Raw genomic sequence first — 19,468 nt, 5'->3', positions numbered from 1 at the left:
TTATATGTTGCTCTTATGGTAATATTGAAATAATGAAATATTTGTGATATGTATGAATATTGTTTGTATGTTTGTTACGACTGCGTTTCCCTTACCGGGCTTAGAAGTTCACTCCTTATAGTGTAATTGGTGCAGATCAAAGTAAGTAAAAGAGATAGATGGCCGGTGACGATTTAGACCTAGATAGCTGCTTGTGTATTTGTGAGGGTCGTATAACTGTTGGAAGATCTAAGGCTTATTTTTTTGTTTCTTACTAGCATTTTTATTGCTCCAAAATAAATGTTGCATTATTTTAGTTTTTAAAAACATCTTTTTTATTGTAAAACTGGGATCCCATCTGCTTTATGTTATTTTTCAAGAAAGAGCAACATTTATGTTCTTATGTTTCAACGCTGGTTCTGTGTATTATTTTTATGAGAAAATAAGGGTGTTAAAACCCACTAAGAGACTCTATAAATAGGGATTTCTCATAGTCATTATGAAAAAAGTAAAAATTGTAAGTTCTAGAGGGTACTTTACATACAAAATCTCAGTTGAATTATATTCTTTCTCAGGCTTAGGAAACTCGGTTGAATCAAGTTCTTCTTGTTCTTGAGTCTGAGACCTCTTTGATTAATAAAAGTGCAAGTGGACGTAGATCATTACCTACTCTTGGGGCTGAACCACTATTGTAACGCTCTACTACCCAGGGACCGTTACGGTGTGCATTTTAAATAGTGCTAAACTCGCTAATCGAGTCATTTGGCCATAATCGTGTAACTAAGTATGATTAACAGGTTAGGATTAATTTTTTTTGTTAAGATACAACGTTTCACTAAAACGTTTATTGTATACATTAGGATCCCGAAAATATATTTTAAAGGTTAATTACAACAAAATATTTACAACCAGCCGACCTAAGTGACAAAATAGGGTTTATCCCTAGTTTCTCTTTAAACCCTTGGCCGTGGTGGTCGAGCAGCCGCATATGTACACATTATCACCTAAGCTCTCCAACTCAAAGATGGTCCAACTTTCTTTTGCCTGTACCTGCACCACATAGCACCTGTGAGCCGAAGCTCAGTAAGAAAACTCAATATGCTCATGAACAAGTAATAACATGTTACCAAATCATAATAGGCATGTCTAGCAATAATAGCCCTATTCATGCTTGCAATAAGTCCAAATAAATGATTGTGGATCCTGCCCTCCTGTATGGATGAATATCAAGTCGATCCTAAGTAAATATCACTTTAAGATTTTGGTAATCATGCTGGGGCTTGTAGCCCTAATCAGATAAGTGACTCATAAGTGAGTCACGAACTTAAATAAGATAAGTGACTATGGAGTCACGAACTTGAACCAGATAAGTGAATATGGAGTCACGAACTTAAGCCATGTGACGTTACAGTCACCTGGGCCTTTTGGCCCTGTCTCTAAGTAACTAGCCTTTAGACTAGACAAGTGCTTTTGTTTTCATCGAACTTAAGGTCGGTCAAGAATTTCATGCTTATGATGATAATGCTTATGTCAATTATATATAATCTTTTCAGCTTGTGTAAAACACACTAATACTGTTCTTGACTCATAGGTCAATTCCATACGACCAGTGCTCAGTACAACCGCTGAACTTGACTAATAAGTCACAGCTTCAAAGTCAATACTGACACCATTGCCGATTCTTGACTCATAGGTCAGTTCCATTCACAAGTAAGCAATGCAACCAGGCATATATCATATGTCAAATATCCAAATGTAGGGTATTCAGCATGCTTACTCAACAATCACTAGCATAATTATGATCATGCACAATTACAGAGACTCAAGCTCTGATCAATTCCATCTTTAGGATTTATTTCATGCCCTAATCACATGTATCTTATGCATCACATACTGGGTGTAGTTTTCTTACCTTTGGTCCAAGCACAGGTTGCCAATAAACAAGCCACAAGCACGATCTTATTTCCAAGCCCCTAGTGATAGCCTAGTCACAACCATAATATAAAAACTCATCAAAATGAGTAAATAAATACTTCCAACTCCAAACCAAGCCTCCAGGACGTCGAATCCCACTCAACTGGGTAGTAGGATCGATCCTAGGCCCTAAGAGTTAAGTGCCCACGACTAAAAACTAAATCTAGGAAAAAAATTTCTTAAGCGCCGCGACCCTCCAAACCCTATGCCGCGGCCCGCCTCCAGACAGAAGCCAACCTCTTCTCTGACTGTGCCAAGCGTCGTGGCATACCAACCTTATGCCACGGCCTTACCTGCTCAACAGCCGACCTCCTCCTTCTTCAAGCCTGGGCCGCAGCGCCCAAGAACAAGGCCGCAGCCCAACCACGAACCCAGCCAAAAGCCCTATTTTCTCCATTTAAAAACCTTCCAAAAACCTACCAAAACATATCCAAATCCCAAAATCAAATTTCCCAAACATTCCCATTATCCAAAACAAACAAAACCCAAGCCTCAATCAAATCAAAAACTCATCAAAACACAAAATCCAATCCAAGCTTAAAAACTTTAAAAACTTATAACTTAAAACTTGAATTACCTCCGATTGAGTTGTTTCCCAACTAAATTCTCAGGCTAAAAAGATACTAATCTTCCCTAGAATCGCTATGCCTCGATCCTTGCTTGAATTTGAGTCCTAAAACTCAAGTTTCCTTCAAAAATGCGATCGGGTGTCGAAAATGGAACTTTGAGGGAGAGAGAACGTTCTGAACATTCATTTTATTTCTTAACAAGTTACTTCAAGATTAAGTAACCTCAAGCAAATCCTAATGCTTGGGGTCCCGAAAACGTCCCCCGGGGTAAAATAGTCAAAATTCCCAGAATTTTCTCCTGATCTCACTAACTCCTAATTTATCATCAAATATTTATTCCCATTACCCAATATCCTGGTAATGTGCTAAATACCCCTTGACTCACTCCGATTCAAGTATAAATTCCATTGTGACTTTCCCACTAGTTACTTCCTAAGATCGTCTCGTGCTGAGTAACCTTAGCATAACCAAAAAATAATGAAACGCTATACACACATGCCACATATATGCCAAATATACATGAAATGGCCAAAATATGAAAATCACCCAATTAATCAAAAATTGATTCACATGCATGTTTAATACACCTAAACATGCATATAATCATTTAATTACATATTAAATTAATTATGACCCTCCCAGCCTCCTAATCAAGACCCTAAGCCTTATTATGAAATTTGAGTCATTACAACTATAAATTCTTTGTCATTTATTTGATTTCAATTCATTAAATTCTTTTTTATTTTATATTGACTTAATGTCATTGACAAAAAAGCTGGCCAACGTGTTTATTTCTTTTTTTGTTTGAACATTGTTGCATGATATATAATTACATAAGGTAATTTATTATATACTTCATAAACTTTTAAAAGGAATGAATTTGTTATTATGCAATTAATATCATACAAATATTTTTTACTTTGAGGTATGTTTTGTATTATTATTATAATAATAATAAAAATATATGGTATTATTTATTTATTTCATTATATAATCTAGTACCCTTATTATAAAATCCCCTTTAAAATATTTTATCTTCATTTTAATTTTTTTAATGATTTTTCAATGTTATTAATAAATAAAGATCAACTTTTATTACTTAGATAGTTAACTGCAATAAATAGAACTACATAAGAAGTTTTACAATTAAAATTTGTATATAGGTTATTATGAGCAAGAAAATCTACTATTTAAATAATTTTACTGTTAAAATTTTTACATAGGTAGTTAACTACAATAAATGGAACTACATCAAAAGTTTAACCACAATTATCCCTTATTTTTACATCAAAAGTTCATTCAATCACCAAATTAATGTACTTCTTATAGGGCTTTTTTTAATCTATATATAATATTAGTAAGATACTATTATAATAATACTAGATATTATAATATACAAAATAATCCCTTTTATAAAATAACCCATTATAATAAATACCGCCTCAAATTAATAGTGTGTCAAATACAAATAGTAAGAAAACAAAGTTTGTCCATAGATGCAAGACTAAGAACCTCTACAACTAGAAACCTGTATGTTGTCTCCATTCATTATACATTTGCATAGCTAAATTATTTTTCCATTCAGTCCATTGATCTGAGGCTTTTACAGTGTCAAGTATCTCATGATCTTCCTGAAATATCTAATTAGTATCTTGTGCAACATCCATCTACCTATCAAGCTCAATTTCTGCTGGATCTATAGACATTTATCGTCTAATCAAATTATGTAAAATACAACACGCCGTAACTATCCAACACTAAAAATGGGGAGCACTTCAAGATTGACCATCTAACCTTAAGCAATCCAAAAGATCTCTCGATGACATTTCTTGCAGACGCATGTTTCATGTTAAAGTACTCATGATTTCTAGGCACATTTCTTCCCCACTCTGATAAATGATACACAGTTCCTCTATAAGGTGCTAAGAATCCTTCACCATTAGTATACCCACCATCCACCAAATAGTAATATCCTAAACATAAAAAATTAACCAAAACTACTTTAATCTATTTAAAATCTGCTAATAGTTCAAAATATAAAATGAAATGCTACTAAAATTACCTTTAGGAATCTTTAAGCCATTTGGCCTACTCATGTCATCACGAAGTACTCTAGAATCTGATGCTGAGCCTTCCCAACCTAGTAAAACAAATAGAAGCTTCATATCTTGTGAACAAACTCTTAATACATTTGTTGCAATATTGCTTTTTCTTGTTCGATACCTAGGTTTGTCAACTTCAGGCACTTGTACCTCAATGTAAGTTCCATCTAATGCCTCTAGACAATTCTCAAACCACCTCCATCGACTATCAGTGCAATTGGCAGGAACATGATCTAGATTAGCTAATAAGTTTTCTTGTAACCCTAAAACTCCAAGTAAAACCGAATTAAAATATCTACTTACGGTTTCTCCTGATCGCTTAAATCTACCGTTAAATGTGCAATTTTTTACATGATGAGAACAAACATACACACTTGCTCCTCAGTAGTGACTCAACCATTACTTTTCACCCTTCCACCAACATGAAGCAATTCACATAATACTCCAAAAGTTCTCCTATTCATTCTCAGATCATTCACACATGTTATATCACCTTCGCCAATCAAACTATTTAAATATTTCAACCGAGTGTCGTGTCTAGCAAAAGTACGATCCTGAAACACGTGTCTCCGATAATGTTTGTGTACCAAATCATACAATAATAGTTGCATCACCATACACATGCTCATCATTTGTAAATGCCACAAGTTTTTGATAAGATACATCACAATCTTGTTTTTTTTTGCATATCCATATCTATTTAATAATATTCCATATACAGTAAACACATGTCATAAAAATTGGCATTTAATATAACAACAACATTCCAGATAATAATGATAGATACATTATCTCTTATATTCCTCTGTTAAGCTATAAATGGTAGTTTGGTGTGTTCCTTGACTCTAAAAAGTTGGTATGTAAAAGCTGGGAAATTTTGTGGCTTCACATGAAAGGAAGAAAAGGAAAGTCAGTAAGTTCCTGCAAGAAAAAAAAAAGAAAGTTCACAATGTCATAAACAGAGAAGAGAAAATTAGTACAAAAAACAACTCAAGGGACTTTGGAACTAACCATATATATAAATTCAACAAACAACGAACACAAGTTTCATGGACATATTATTGGCAATATATTTAAGAGAGATAGAGAGAGAGAAAGATAATTAATTAAGTACAAAAATCCAAATATAATTGGCTTTAGTCCAATTCATGTAATTAGTAACTTGAAGTAATAAGTGCACTCAATTATGATTTAGAACCATTTCATATATGAACATAAATAAACAAGTAAACATTATATTTACTAGAAAAAAGTTGAGATAAAAATTATCTTTACTTATTAGACTATTGTGTTCCACATAATATAATAAGAACATATGTAACTCCACTAATCACCAATTGGTTTTTAGATGGAGCCTCATGATTTTTGTTATGGTATCAAGAGCCAATTTCCTAGCGGACATTCGATCCACACCGATCCAAAAAGAGTAAGTCAAGCCGCAAGAGATTCGCATAGTGCAAAAAAGAAACTTGAGATCTAAGATCCGCATAGTGTAAAAGACACTTGAGATCCAAAAAAAAAAAAAATAAGCTAGCTGAAAAAAAAAGGGGGTCACTTGTGATCAGGTGATTCAAGATTGGTAAGCGAAAAATCGCCACAATCTTGATGGGATATTAGACTATTATGTCCCACATGGAATAAGTGTAAGAATATTGAACTATTAATAAGAACATATGATCACCAATTAGTTTTTAGATGGAGCCTCATGATTCTTGTCATTACTGGATGACAAACCTCTCAGTCATCCAACTGAGCTTGAGTGAAAACCTGTCAAATTTCTTTGCAACCTCCTGGTATCTAGCAGTCTGCAAAAAGAAATAATCCCATAAGATTCATAACCCTGCTACAAGAGTGAAAAAACATTCAAGAGTGAAGAAACATTTAGACACTAAAATAGAAGCTAGATATCTATCATCACATTTATATAGACAGGTTTAATTTGTCTTTACAATTTTATTTTAATTAGGTATCGATATACATATAATTTAGTCTCAAAATGAATGTATCAATTTTTAAGTTTCAAAATTATGCTATCTAGCTGAAGATGTTAATTATTTAGTATACAACTATGCATATATAAAATGAGTAGATACTACCAGTCGTGCACTATGCAGCTAAAAGAATTATTGTTGAATATTATCCAAACTAATCTGGATAGATTTTTGTTGAATATATTTAAAAACAATTCAAACTCTGAAATTACAACTATAAAATGTATAGAAATACACAAACAAAAAATCAAACAGCTAATCTACACAAGGAATGAAAAAAAAGGCATAATAAGAACCAAATTTCTGGAACTAATGCTTAACCCAAAAGGACAAAACTAAAATTGAGAAAGTAAAATCAAATACAAATACAATCAAACACCAAACCATGAAAAAAATTCTCCTAAATTCATTGAACTTGCCAGAAACCCATAAAACTTCATAAAAAATTCAAAGCCACAACAGAAAGAACAATTGAGTGAACAATAAAAAACCAGAAAAACCCATTAACCAAAAGTCCCAAACCCCACGAAACCAACTCAAAGCAAAAAGAGCTAAAACTAACCCTTACTTACCATGAAATTGACCAGTTTTGTGAAAAGTAGAAAGAGTACCGACACCGACCTCAAAGCTTGGCTGGAGGAGATGGTCGACGCCACATGAGTGATCAGTGATAGAGGGAGTCAGCGACACTAAAGAGAAGATCGTAGAAAGAGAGAGAAATGTGAGAGTGTAATAAACAATACGACCTAACCTCAATAATATTACAATACACGTTAATACATACATTTTTCTCAGTATTAAATAATACTGTTTGGATTGTATTAAAATTAGAAAGTGTGATAATTAGTACACTAAAATGTTGCCACCAAACATAATGTTCAGTTAATTTAATACAATACAGACCGCTTATACAATGTACGTAAACATTATTGTTTATTAAGTTACGAAGTTTTAATGAAAAATAAACATAATATTTTTATATTATGTTGTAAACACAACAAGCAACTTTATTTCTTTTTCATTTAATGTAAATATATTTATGTTTACATTTTTTCATAAAATATAAACAAAAAAATATTTGATAACTTTCTTACATCACACCAACATCTCATCTCATGCAAAAAAAATTGTGTTTATTATGTTACACATTTTAAAAAAAAACAAAGAACACACACTTTTAAATGTAATATAATCATATACATATTTGATTACTACCTTGATAACATGGACATTATGTTCCTAAAATAATAAACATTTGAGTATACTTTTTAATATATACAAAAACAAACACATTTACCAAATTTTTATTTATTTATAATATTATGAATATGTATATGTAAAAAAAATTGTTTTAATGGATTATATTGACAGATATAAAAAAATTTATTTTAATAAATGTTAAATTCTTGGATCACTTACTACTTTTATAAAAACAAAAATGTCTATAACGTAACATTAATGATATTGTAATAAACTGATTATTTTAACATTAGGACAACATATCCCCAAACAATAGCAATTAAAACCGAAATATTACCCTAAATAATAAATGGTAAGTCCCCAAATGTATCCTATGTTTCTCAAACATATTCCTACGTTTCCTGCAACCACATAATTTTTTTATTATAAAAAATATAATATCAAATCAATATTAAAATTGTAGATTTTCAAATAAAGTTTAAAAAAAGTTAAGATTTGTGTAACGCCTAAATTTCTCGAGACGTCACTTACAAGTTCATTTTAAAACATTAACATCTTTATGACGAAAAAGACTCATTTAATGAATTAAAACTAATGCATGAGATCTCATTATTTAAAATAAAAGTGATTTGAATGCATAATTATACAAATCATGATTTAGCTTACAAAATATTCAAAAACTAAACAAAATAGTCGAATTGTGTAAGTCACAAAACAATAATATGTTTTCTTTATAAAACATATAACTCATGTGACCCTCCCACTAACATGTAACATAATCGCCTTGAGTTGCCACCTCATTGCCCAATAACAAGAGCTATGTAGGACATAACCCCCACAACCAGATAACATAAGCATAAATGATAACTTCACAATTAACCACATGCAATATAAACACAATACCACAGTAAAAATCCAATGCGTGTTGTACTTACACACATATATCATGGTCTCATATCACACATTGTACTAACATAGGATAATCAACGCCCATCATCCATGTTGATTAGACATGAAATGTAATTTGCCATGCCTTGTGCTATACTCACATTTGGCATTTCCACGGGGCATTTTGATTATTATGAATTCTACTCACCCATGATAATACCTGCAAGTGTTGTACTCACACAAATATCAGTTACATAGAACACGCATATAATCTATCATTCAAGAATGTCTACTATCTAGTCACTCTAGCATTATTCTCATGCTAACAACACTATTATAAAATAACCAACCACAGAACATAAGTACATAAAATAACAAACCATAAAACAAGGTTGTATGCTTAAAAATACACATTGTGCGCCGATGTCCACTATTCTTACCTTATTCATGACAAACTATTCTGCTTTCCAAACCCTCTTGATGAACTTCCTTGCCACAATCGAGTCCCTAAACACTCACAAGATAGTATCGAAACTCAAAATGCATTCAAGCATCAAAAGAAATACAATTTCAATCAATACATGACTTAATTTCAAAAATAGGTCTACAAGCACATCACAAATCACATAAATATCATGCAGGACCTTCATCTAATCTAGTTAGACCATAATAATCATTCTAACGTAACACATGTGTTCATCCAGAAACTTTTTACGTAAGTAATACAAAATACCCTTTTTTTTTTGCCTAAAGTTCACATTTTTCATGCCAAATTAATTTATACCAATGCATTAATTTATTTTAAACTGCCTCTAAGGCTTATCTTGTTTCCAAAAGTAAATTTTAAGCCTTAAAATATAATTTACCAAATTATATTTAAAGTTTCCTGATAATTCCCTAATTATTTACAAATTACCAATTAATTCCCAAAAACTATTTTTAACTCTCAAAATGACTTTTCTTATACTTTGAAATGGCTTGAAATTATTCAAAAATCAATTTAACTTACAACAAATATTGAAATATTGACCATGCATCATATTCAAGATTTTATCCCAAAAGTAATATTTTTAATCCAAAAAAAAGTGATAGATTAATTACCGACCCAAAAAAAATCATATGCATGTTTCTAAAATTATGTTCACTATAGGAAAAAGGGGTATTACCGACGACTTTTTTCGTCGCTAGAAGGGGATTTGTCGTCGCTGGAGGCTTTAGCGACGACATGGTCGTCGCTAGTTGTAGCGCTATAACCCGGTCGCTAATTGGTTTTTATTAGCGACGATTTTATAATTGTCGTCGCTAGAGGTTATAGCGACAACATTAGTCGTCGCTAGAACCTGATAAATTTGTCGCTGGATGACTTCTTATTTCCGTATTTGCGTTTTCTCTAGCGACAACTTCTTCCCTATGTCGTCGCTAGAGGCCTCATATGTTGTCGCTAGAGATATTATTTATTTTTCTTAATTAGCTTTTTTTCTATAATTATTATATATTTTATTTGATTTTTTTTATTGAAACATAAATAAATCTAATAAAATTTTTTAATTTGCTTTTTTTTTTTTATAATTATTATATATTTTATTTGATTTTTTTTATTGAAACATAAATAAATCTAATAAAATTTAATGATCATAAAATTTTATAAATGTAATGTTCCAATAAAACAAGGTAAGTCTAAATAAAGTAGAATGTGATATATAATAATTTCCTAAAGTCAAATTACATAAAGTATAAAGTCATAAATAATGTTCTCCAGCATCCTATTGAGTAGGAGGTGTCGGATCCTGACCATCACCTGGCTGAGAAGATCCAGAACCTGAGGCTCCACCAAGTCTAGCCATGTACTCCTCAACGATTCGGAGACGTTGGACCACATCCCGCATCTCTTGTGCAGTAGGGGGTGGTGACGGTGGTTGAAGTGTGTCAGTCACTTCACGTTCCGCGCTCGAGCGAATCCTACGACCAAGTCCTGTCTGATGGCCCCGACGGCATCCAAAGACTGTCTCAACAAGGGCAATGTCGTCCACCTCAGTTGTGGCAGTACTCGCATAGGAGGTGGTCGTAGAAGATTGTGTCTGCTGAGTTTGACGTACCTCCAGCAACTTTTCCTGTATTATTGAATTTTTAATACAACTATTGCAAATTTACAAAGTAAGAAAAATATAAAAAATATACAATTACTTACATAGTTATCATGCGCTACTTGACTGATCCAACCTCTCCCTTCTTTATATTTAGTATCCATCCAAGTTTCTGGAACGCCTGAGAGATGGCCAGTTTGCATATTGCGCTAATATACAAAAATTATTTAGAAATTTAATAAAAATATATGAATTTTTTTAAAAATTTAATAAGAAAAAATACCTTCTTATAACGAAGCGCTGGCGTAGACTGCGATCCTTGGAAGCTATTTTGTTTTTGTTTTGCTCGATTCACAGCATTAATCTCAGAGCGCCTCTACAAAATGACATTGTGTTAATTATATATATGTTATATTAACAAAACTAAATTAAAAAGAAATTTTACCTTCACTTCAGGTCGATCAAAATAATCAAGCGCCTTCTTCCATTTTTCTTCTACCAAACCATCAGGAGCATGTCTCCAGCCATGCTTCTTTATGTGAGTAGATATATCATTCTTCTATTCTGAGTAACGATCAGCGCAAGATCGTTGAATGCCGAGAAGAATGCCACTTCGATGTTCTGCCCCATACCGAGTGAGACCAATATCGAATAAATCATCCTAAATTAAAATAAATTAAGTTAATCAGTCAAATTTAACATTAAATTCAACAAAATACAAAAGATAAGAAATAAATTACCTGCAGACGAGGAAATATTCGATCCCTAACTTCCTTTGGTACTTTATCCCATCGATCATAGTCGGGATCGACATATTGTCGAATGAGAAGGCCGATCTCCCGAGACAAATGGTGAGAATATTCACCAATTTCCTTGTACGTCTTTCCTCGAACATCCCACTCAAGGGGTAATGGTCTACCTAAGGCAGCCCTAGCCTCTCAGGTTGATATCCCTTTGTTGATACCACGCCTTTTATTGCAGGCACTATTATTTTACAATTGCATAGTATTAAATTATACATTTATAGTTATAAGGTTAATTTATGAATAAATACAGTAGATAGTGCATGAATTACCTCTCTCACAGTCAGCCTCTATATGTGTTGGATCTCGAGGAGGATCTGCCCCGCCATCACCTCCGTGATGTCGCATTACCGCAGAAGACATCTAATAAATTTAAATATAATGATATATATATATATGTGTGCATATAATAAAATGTTGACAAATAAAGATAAATATAAATAATATGGTTATCCATAAATAATATTATCATTCAATCTTTGAATGTAAAAATTACAACTTAATCATCACTATAATATTCATTATCACTATCATTCTCATTTTCTTCTACATTATCTTCTTCTAAGTCCATCTCTTCCTCTTCCTCTTCCTCTTCATCGACCATCTCCTCTTCCTCTTCATCGACCATTTCCTCTTCCTCTTCATCTTCCTCTTGATCAACAGGAGTATCTACATTGACAATAGATGGCGGTTGATCTCTACGGCAAAAATTGATTTCTGGCAACGGACCAAGATCGACAAACAATTGGAAATCAGATGATATTGTGTCATGCATAACATCTATTTCATGGGATCCAACTGTTCATCAGCTGCTGGGGTGTCCCACACATTTCTATGATGAACTTCTTCAACAATTTTCCAATCCCGGTCATTTTTCAAATCATCAAGATAGAAAATTTGTTTTGCCTGAGTTGCCAAGATAAACTTGTCATCTTTGTACCACTCGAACTTGGTAAATATTCTGGTTATATTATTTTCATTCTTCATCCTACTCTTGGTAGGATCTGTATCAAACCATTTACACTTGAATAATACAACAGAACAACCAGCAAGGTATGACATCACTATAACCTCTTCTAATTGCCCGTAGAAACTTTTGTTGTCTACTCCGGGTACTAAGACACCACTGTTTTGAGTTTTCAAATTTTTATCTCTATCATAGCACAAAAATCGAACTCCATTGACAATACACCCAGTGTATGAAGAAACAAGATTAGAGGAGCCGCTTGCTAAGGAGAATAAATCTTCAGAAGCTTCTGCAGATCCCGCTTGTCGAAGATTGTAAAGCTTATTGTAAAACCACATGGGGAACTCCTTTTTCTGTAATTGATCTAGGTTTTCAGCACCACTAGATAAAAGGATCTGCTTGTGCTCTCTACACATAAAATATGAAAGACTTAAAAAATTTGAAAGATAAATGGAAGAGTAGATAAATATATTGTTAGTGTGATCAAAGTACTTACTGAATATATGGGAGAATCTCAACGCAATTGTTGAGAATGTACCACTCAGCAGTTTTTTTAAGTTCATCGTCCAAAGTTGTTAATGTCTTCTTACCGATCGGACGACCTTGAGATTGAAACACAGACAACTTCTTTGGTGATGGAATTGCATCAACATTTCTATCTGGACGATTAAACCTTGTTTCCACCCCTTTGAAGTACATAGAATAGAATGTCAATGCTTCATCGACGACATAACCCTCAGCTATGGACCCCTCAGGACGAGCTTTATTAGCACATAATGTTTCAATTTTTTCATGTATCTCTCAAAGGGATACATCCACCTCATGTGTACTGGACCTCCATCTATTGCTTCTTGAGGCAAATGTATCATTAGGTGAACCATAACATCAAAAAATGCTGGCGGAAAAATGATTTCTAGTCCGCAAAGAATTTCAACAATTGATGTTTTCACTTTCTCCAAATCAGAAACAACCAGAGTTCTAGCACAAATAATCTTGAAGAAAGTGCATAAGTCAATAATGGTCTTGGCAATAGGTTTTTCTAGGAATGAATGAACACCAATTGGCAAAAGACGTTACAATATGACATGAAAATCGTGGGATTTCAACCCAGTAATCTTAGTGTCATTTTCAATCACATTCTTCCTTAGATTAGATGCAAACCCATCTGGAAATTTGAATGATTTCAAAAATCGACAAAACTTATGCCGATTTTCAGGAATAAATGCGTATTTCGCTGCCGGCTTTTCCATTCGACCATTTACCATTCTCAGATGCAATTCTGGCCTTATCTTCATCTTCTCCAAATCTAATCTAGCGCTAATTGTATCTTTGGTCTTATTTTCCAACCCAACTATTGTGCCAACTAAGCTGTCGCATACATTTTTCTCAACATGCATGACGTCTAGGTTGTGTCGCAACTTCATATTGGCCCAATATGGGAGCTCAAAGAAAATGTTTTTTTTACGCCAACCAACTTGCTCTTTTGTGCGTTTCCTTTTTTGTCCACCGTAGCTAACATGCTTACCAAGAAGAGATTCAGGCATAAAATTCATTTGTGTGAAAATAGCTTCAGTGCTAAATTCCTCTGGAGGTGGTCTTTTCTCAACTGAACCATATAACTTCTTCTTTTTTCTAATTTGGTGTCCCATTGGTAAAAAATGTCTGTGACCGTAAAATGCAACCTTATTTTGCAAACGAACTGATGGTGTTGATACATTGCAAGTAGGACAAGCAGTGTAACCTTGACCACTCCATCCAGAAAGACTACTCCTCGCTGGAAAATCATTTATAGTCCACAATAAAGTTGCTCGAAGCTTAAAAAAACTACCATCAACAACATCTCGAGTCTGAACACCGTTCACCCATAATTCCTTCAGCTCATCAACCAATGGCCTTAAGAAAACATCAAAATCTTTTCCAGGTGAATGTGGACCAAGAATTAATAAAGTCAACATATAGTTAGTCTCTTTCATGCATAACCACGGTGGCAAGTTGTAAGTCGTTAACACAACCGGCCACATGCTATAAGACAAACTCATATTTCCAAAAGGATTGAATCCATCAGCAGCCAATCCAAGACGCACATTCCTAGGTTCCATTGCAAACGCTGGATTGCTCCGGTCAAAATCCTTCCATGCTTTCCCATCTGCAGGATGACGCATGATACCATCTTCTTTAACACGCCCTTCATGATGCCATCTCATATGTTGAGAAATGTGTCTTGACGCGTATTTTCGCATCAACCGAGGGGTCAATGGAAAATAACGCATAACTTTTTGGGCCACTTTCTTCCCCTTGGTATTTTTATCCACCCAACGATCCTCCCCACAAATTGGGCACATGTGTTTTCCTGCATTTTCCTTCCAAAACAATGCACAATCATTCTTACAACACATGGATTGACTCGTAACCCAAACCCAATTTCCTCATCAACCTCTTCGCCGCATAATGTGACTTTGGTATCTTATTTGGAGATGGGAATGCATCTTCCAACAACTCCAAGATTCCATCAAAAAATTTGTTAGGAATTTTCCCCAACACTTTGAAATGCATCAACTTAGCTATGAAATTCAAAGATGTGTATTTTTCACACCCTGGGAATAACGGAGACTCCATCTCGGCAAATAAGTCATTATAGTATTGGCTAGTACCTCTGCATTCTGATGCTGGTGGTATCTCTCATCAACCTCGTTCTCATCATCTTCACAATTGTTAGGTTGTGCTATATCATTAAGAACATCCATCATCTCGTCCTCATGACATTGGTGGACCACTCTATTGGTCGGTATTATTTCCTCCTCTCCATGCCAGTACCAATTTGTATAACTTCGTAGAAAACCATTCTCAAAAAGATGACTTTCTAACACACCAATCGTTTGCAATTCGATATTAAGACACTTGTTACAAGGACACTTCACTAGTCCCCTTGTATCCACAAATTGTTGAGTTCTCTCAACAAAGGCAAATGCTCCAGCAACATACTCATCAGAAAATTTATTTGAATTATTAATCCAAGTCTTGTCGATCGACATTCTATAGGACATTGCACAGTGTAAGAAATTATTAATTATTACACTGCACAGTGTAATAAATTATTATTTGAATTATTATTTTTTCAATGAATTATCATGTTTTACAAATAAATCATCAATAACTTATTAGATTAAAGTTTATTAATTAATAAATTAAGTGAGTAATTAATAATCAATTTAATTTCAATTTTATATATAATTTAGTAATTACTTTTATTTGATTTAATTATTTGTTTTATTATACTTATTTTATTAATTATTACCTTTATTGGTTATTAAATTTAGTAAAAAATTTATAAGTTTATGCATATTGACCATTTATGATTTTTATTTATTGTATAATTTTATTGATTCACTCTTTACTACTTTTTTCTTTTTATTTTTTTTAATGAACGCAAATTGCTTGCTCAAAGTTGATGTATGGTACATATATACATAAATTTCCCTAAAAAAACACACACATGTACCATACATCTTAATTAGAAATATATCATATTTTTTCTTGGGTAAACCTGACTCCATATTTCTTGAGAAAAAATAGTTGCATCAAGAAAATGGATAGACTATTACAAAATGATGGGAAGTAATTAAAGAAAAATAACATCACAAAGAACAACAAATATACATATTATTCTGAGAAACTCAAAACTTGTAAAAATAGTAAGACTTCTTTTTATTGATAAAAAACAAATATACTATTTTAAATAGGACTAAATATGTGTAAATATCAATCTAGTTATAGGTAGCTATAGCTTAAACATATTGTATTAATTACATGGAATTAGATTAACCTCCACTTAACTCTATATTGGGTTCTATTAGAACAACATATATTTTTCTACATACATTAAAGTTTTACAAAAATTCAATTGAAACATGTATTATCTTAAACTTATAGCACATAATGAAAAAAAAAACCAAAAATAAACAATCCTAAATACAGAGAATAAACACATTTGAAGAGTAAATACCTCAATAAATCAATTAAAATCCAAAGTCTTTCGTTATAGAAAATCCTGCAAAACCAAGCTCTTGCTCAAATTACAATCAACAATTAATCCTGAAAATTAAAAATGCAGTGGTTAGTCAACAGAGTACAAATTAATAAAAAGAAGAGTAATGCAGTAGTGATTTATTATGTGGTTTGGTGTTGTTTTAGAGGCTGCAAGTAATGACAAGGGAAAGCTCTCTTGAAATGAACTCAATGATGAAGATGCCAACTTTTTGGAAGAGACCACCTGGTCATTGGATTTGAGAAGCCTCAAAGGTCGGCCAATATTAGATTAGATTCTTTACTATATTAAAATATATGTTATAATCATGTGTGTGATTTTAGTCTAAATTTGTATTTTCCTTTGCTTTTAACTTGATTAGCATGAAGAAGTAGTGTCAAATAACCTCTCCGTTACACATGGCACAAGATTATGGCTGGATATCAGTTTTATATGATATGTTTATACCCTAAATTAATTTCATCATGAAATTATACTCACTAATTAAGTAAACATATTTACACATAAACAAAATTTCAGATAAAAATCTCAGATTCAATGTCACAAATTCAGAAAACAGTACAATATGATGTATTTTCACATATTCAGCAAACAAATTAAGCGAAGTTTCAGAAGAACGTGTTATTTCTTCAGCAAACAGAGAGTTGAACACATTATTTCAAAATAGATTTTTCACTTATATATCTAAATTAATATATATATATATATAAAACTAACCAGTGATTGACATAGCAATATCACAGGTTTCACACAGTCGACAAACAACATAAGAAGATTAATAAACTTGAAAAAACATACAACATATTAAGAACAATAGCATAACGTAATTTAAAAATCAAAATTAAAATATAAGTAAACTCATAATTTACTCAAAAACAGTTTCAATTCTTTCAATTCCTCAAAGCATCAGACTCAGCAGTATCAATTAATTCAGCTTCAAAAGAAAAATACCAATGGGCTGGAATAAATCTATCAACATTAGCTTGGTGACAGGAAAGAGATAACTGGTGAAGTACGAATAAGCTTGTTTTAAAATTGATGATTTAATACAAAGAAGCAAAGATGCAAGTCAAAGAAATATAAAATGAAATGAAACTTTTAAAAATATAACTATTTGAGCATGCTAAATAGTAAGATGGGAAAAGTCAAAATATAACTAATGGCAAATAAAAACTATGAATTTATATTATGTTATCCAATCCAATGGTGAATGCTTGTCGTTTGAAGGCAAATGGTTTTGCCAATTACTATTCTATGACTGTCAAGATAATAAAATAAGCTGGTTGGCCCAAAACTAATAAACTCATTCAACATTAATCAAGCAAGAAATTTCAATATTGTAGCTTATTAAAAGTGCTTAGTCAACAGAGTACAAATTAATAAAAAGAAGATTAATGCAGTAGTGATTTATTATACCAAGTAATATATATATACCAAGTAATAGATGGGTAGTTTTGTTTCCTGTAATACTACAACCAAATATTTTTAAATGTCAAACAGTGAAAAACTAAAACCCACGTCTAGAGAGAGAAATGAGTGAACAGAGTTCTAGCATGAACGGTCAAGCTTACTTAAACTAATACATTATTATAAGCATCAGAAAAACTAAAGAGGAAGCTAGATTGATGAGTCGACCAAAGAAAAAACTTACCAGATAGACAAATCCTTCAGCAGCTTGAACAATGGCTTTCATTCGATCATTAGGAGTAGTGGGTGTGGTTAGCAATACCTTTGAAGCATACAAGAAGATGCAGGTTAATTTCATTTAAAAAAAAAAAACAGAACACTGTATCTATCCAAATGAATGAAAAATCGGAAGCCCAATAAGACACACCAGTTCAATATTCTTTTTCAGAGCTTCCTTTCTTAAATTATCAGTCTCTTCTAATGGAACATCTGGGACTACAAGCCCTGCAAACATCAAGAAATGCAATAAGATATATAACAACATAAACAAAATAGTTGCCCTTTTCAAAGAGATAATGAAGAATTTAAATCAAAATATAAGACAGTAATTACTTAAAAAAGTGCAGCAAACAGAACGGGGGGAGAGTGGAGGGCGGGGGGCGACGGAAGTTGTGTCAATCTAAAGCACTAGAACATTTTCAATCGTAGGAGGAAAAAAACCTCGATTTAGACATCTTGCATTACTACTCACTCTAATATTTTTTAAAATATACTTCAAGATAAATAAATTATCACAAAGAACAAAAAAACCATCATAAGGAAAACTTTTAAGGTATGGTAAAAAGATAGATATGCAGTACCATGTACACCAACATCTTTTATGATAGACATAAAATTCTCAGTACCACGCTTCAGAATAGGGTTCTCCCCCACTTTTTATTGAACCCCAAACACCAAAAAAATAAACTCCACTTTTTTTACATACACGAATAAATATGTAGTACATACACGAATAAATAAAATAAAATAAAACTTAGAACTGAGCCCACTTCACTAAACTATCTTTCCTAATCCATTCAGTTTAATCTACTAAAAAACACAAGATACAAATTTCAAGAATATGTAAATTCAGAAACTAAAATTCTCCATTTCCATATATGCACATTACTGCATATTCTTTGAAAGAACCTTCTTATAATTTCATAACTCCATTTATGATAGTGAAAAGCGAAAACCTATTGGGTTAGCAATATAAATTCACCCCTAGAAATCAAGAATATTTCAGAGCTTATAAACTTAGCTACATGACAATAAACTACAAGCAGCACAAGTGTGCCACCAAAATTAATTTACTAAATGATTTAATTAACCATGTAAATCTGAGCAAGGACGACCAAGAACTTAGAACTTTCTATATTTACTCTGCATATAACAAACTCTACTACCATTCCTCAACTCC

At 32.5% G+C, this 19,468-nt stretch overlaps 2 protein-coding genes and 1 long non-coding RNA gene across 6 annotated transcripts; all 3 read right to left on the bottom strand.

Moving 5' to 3' along the window:
* Positions 1-4,042: 4,042 nt before the first annotated feature.
* Positions 4,043-5,088, bottom strand: LOC133795941 (uncharacterized). Its single transcript, XM_062233425.1, has 4 exons — positions 5,028-5,088; positions 4,585-4,887; positions 4,317-4,495; positions 4,043-4,153 (listed from the first exon to the last, which is right to left on the bottom strand). Exons 1-4 carry the CDS (start codon positions 5,086-5,088, stop codon positions 4,043-4,045), a joined length of 654 nt encoding a protein of 217 aa, XP_062089409.1.
* Positions 5,089-5,218: 130 nt separating this feature from the next.
* LOC133794007 (uncharacterized) lies at positions 5,219-7,436 on the bottom strand. 4 transcript variants are annotated; one of them, XR_009875077.1, is made up of 3 exons: positions 7,188-7,390; positions 6,359-6,429; positions 5,219-5,545 (listed from the first exon to the last, which is right to left on the bottom strand). XR_009875077.1 is itself a non-coding variant. In XM_062231199.1 (3 exons), exons 1-3 carry the CDS (start codon positions 7,399-7,401, stop codon positions 5,470-5,472), a joined length of 312 nt encoding a protein of 103 aa, XP_062087183.1. In that variant the 5' UTR covers positions 7,402-7,436; the 3' UTR covers positions 5,219-5,469. The 4 variants fall into 4 exon arrangements, 1 of the variants encoding a protein (XP_062087183.1); XR_009875078.1 differs by having other exon boundaries at positions 6,306-6,429; positions 7,237-7,387; XM_062231199.1 differs by having other exon boundaries at positions 7,237-7,436.
* Positions 7,437-11,863: 4,427 nt separating this feature from the next.
* LOC133794006 (uncharacterized) lies at positions 11,864-19,088 on the bottom strand. Its single transcript, XR_009875075.1, has 5 exons — positions 18,870-19,088; positions 18,437-18,513; positions 18,254-18,331; positions 16,561-16,649; positions 11,864-11,953 (listed from the first exon to the last, which is right to left on the bottom strand). It is a non-coding gene; the product is annotated as an uncharacterized LOC133794006 (long non-coding RNA).
* Between the last annotated feature and the right edge of the window lie 380 nt (positions 19,089-19,468).

Source organism: Humulus lupulus, chromosome 8 (assembly GCF_963169125.1).
Source record: "Humulus lupulus chromosome 8, drHumLupu1.1, whole genome shotgun sequence".
Lineage (NCBI taxonomy): Eukaryota > Viridiplantae > Streptophyta > Magnoliopsida > Rosales > Cannabaceae > Humulus > Humulus lupulus.
Note: the sequence above shows the minus strand (reverse complement) of the source record. Positions and strands in the feature narration are given on the sequence as shown.

Excerpts from the sequence above, each read along its gene's own strand:
- LOC133795941 (XM_062233425.1), bottom strand. The coding sequence starts at position 5,088 with ATGAATAGGAGAACTTTTGGAGTATTATGTGAATTGCTTCATGTTGGT. Across the intron at positions 4,496-4,584 it reads TGGCTTAAAGATTCCTAAAG|GATATTACTATTTGGTGGAT; the intron begins GTAATTTTAGTA and ends TTTTATGTTTAG. Across the intron at positions 4,154-4,316 it reads GATCTTTTGGATTGCTTAAG|GAAGATCATGAGATACTTGA; the intron begins GTTAGATGGTCA and ends TAGATATTTCAG.
- LOC133794007 (XM_062231199.1), bottom strand. The coding sequence starts at position 7,401 with ATGTATGTATTAACGTGTATTGTAATATTATTGAGGTTAGGTCGTATT. Across the intron at positions 6,430-7,236 it reads TCCTCCAGCCAAGCTTTGAG|ACTGCTAGATACCAGGAGGT; the intron begins GTCGGTGTCGGT and ends TTCTTTTTGCAG. Across the intron at positions 5,546-6,358 it reads CTCAGTTGGATGACTGAGAG|GAACTTACTGACTTTCCTTT; the intron begins GTTTGTCATCCA and ends TTTTTCTTGCAG.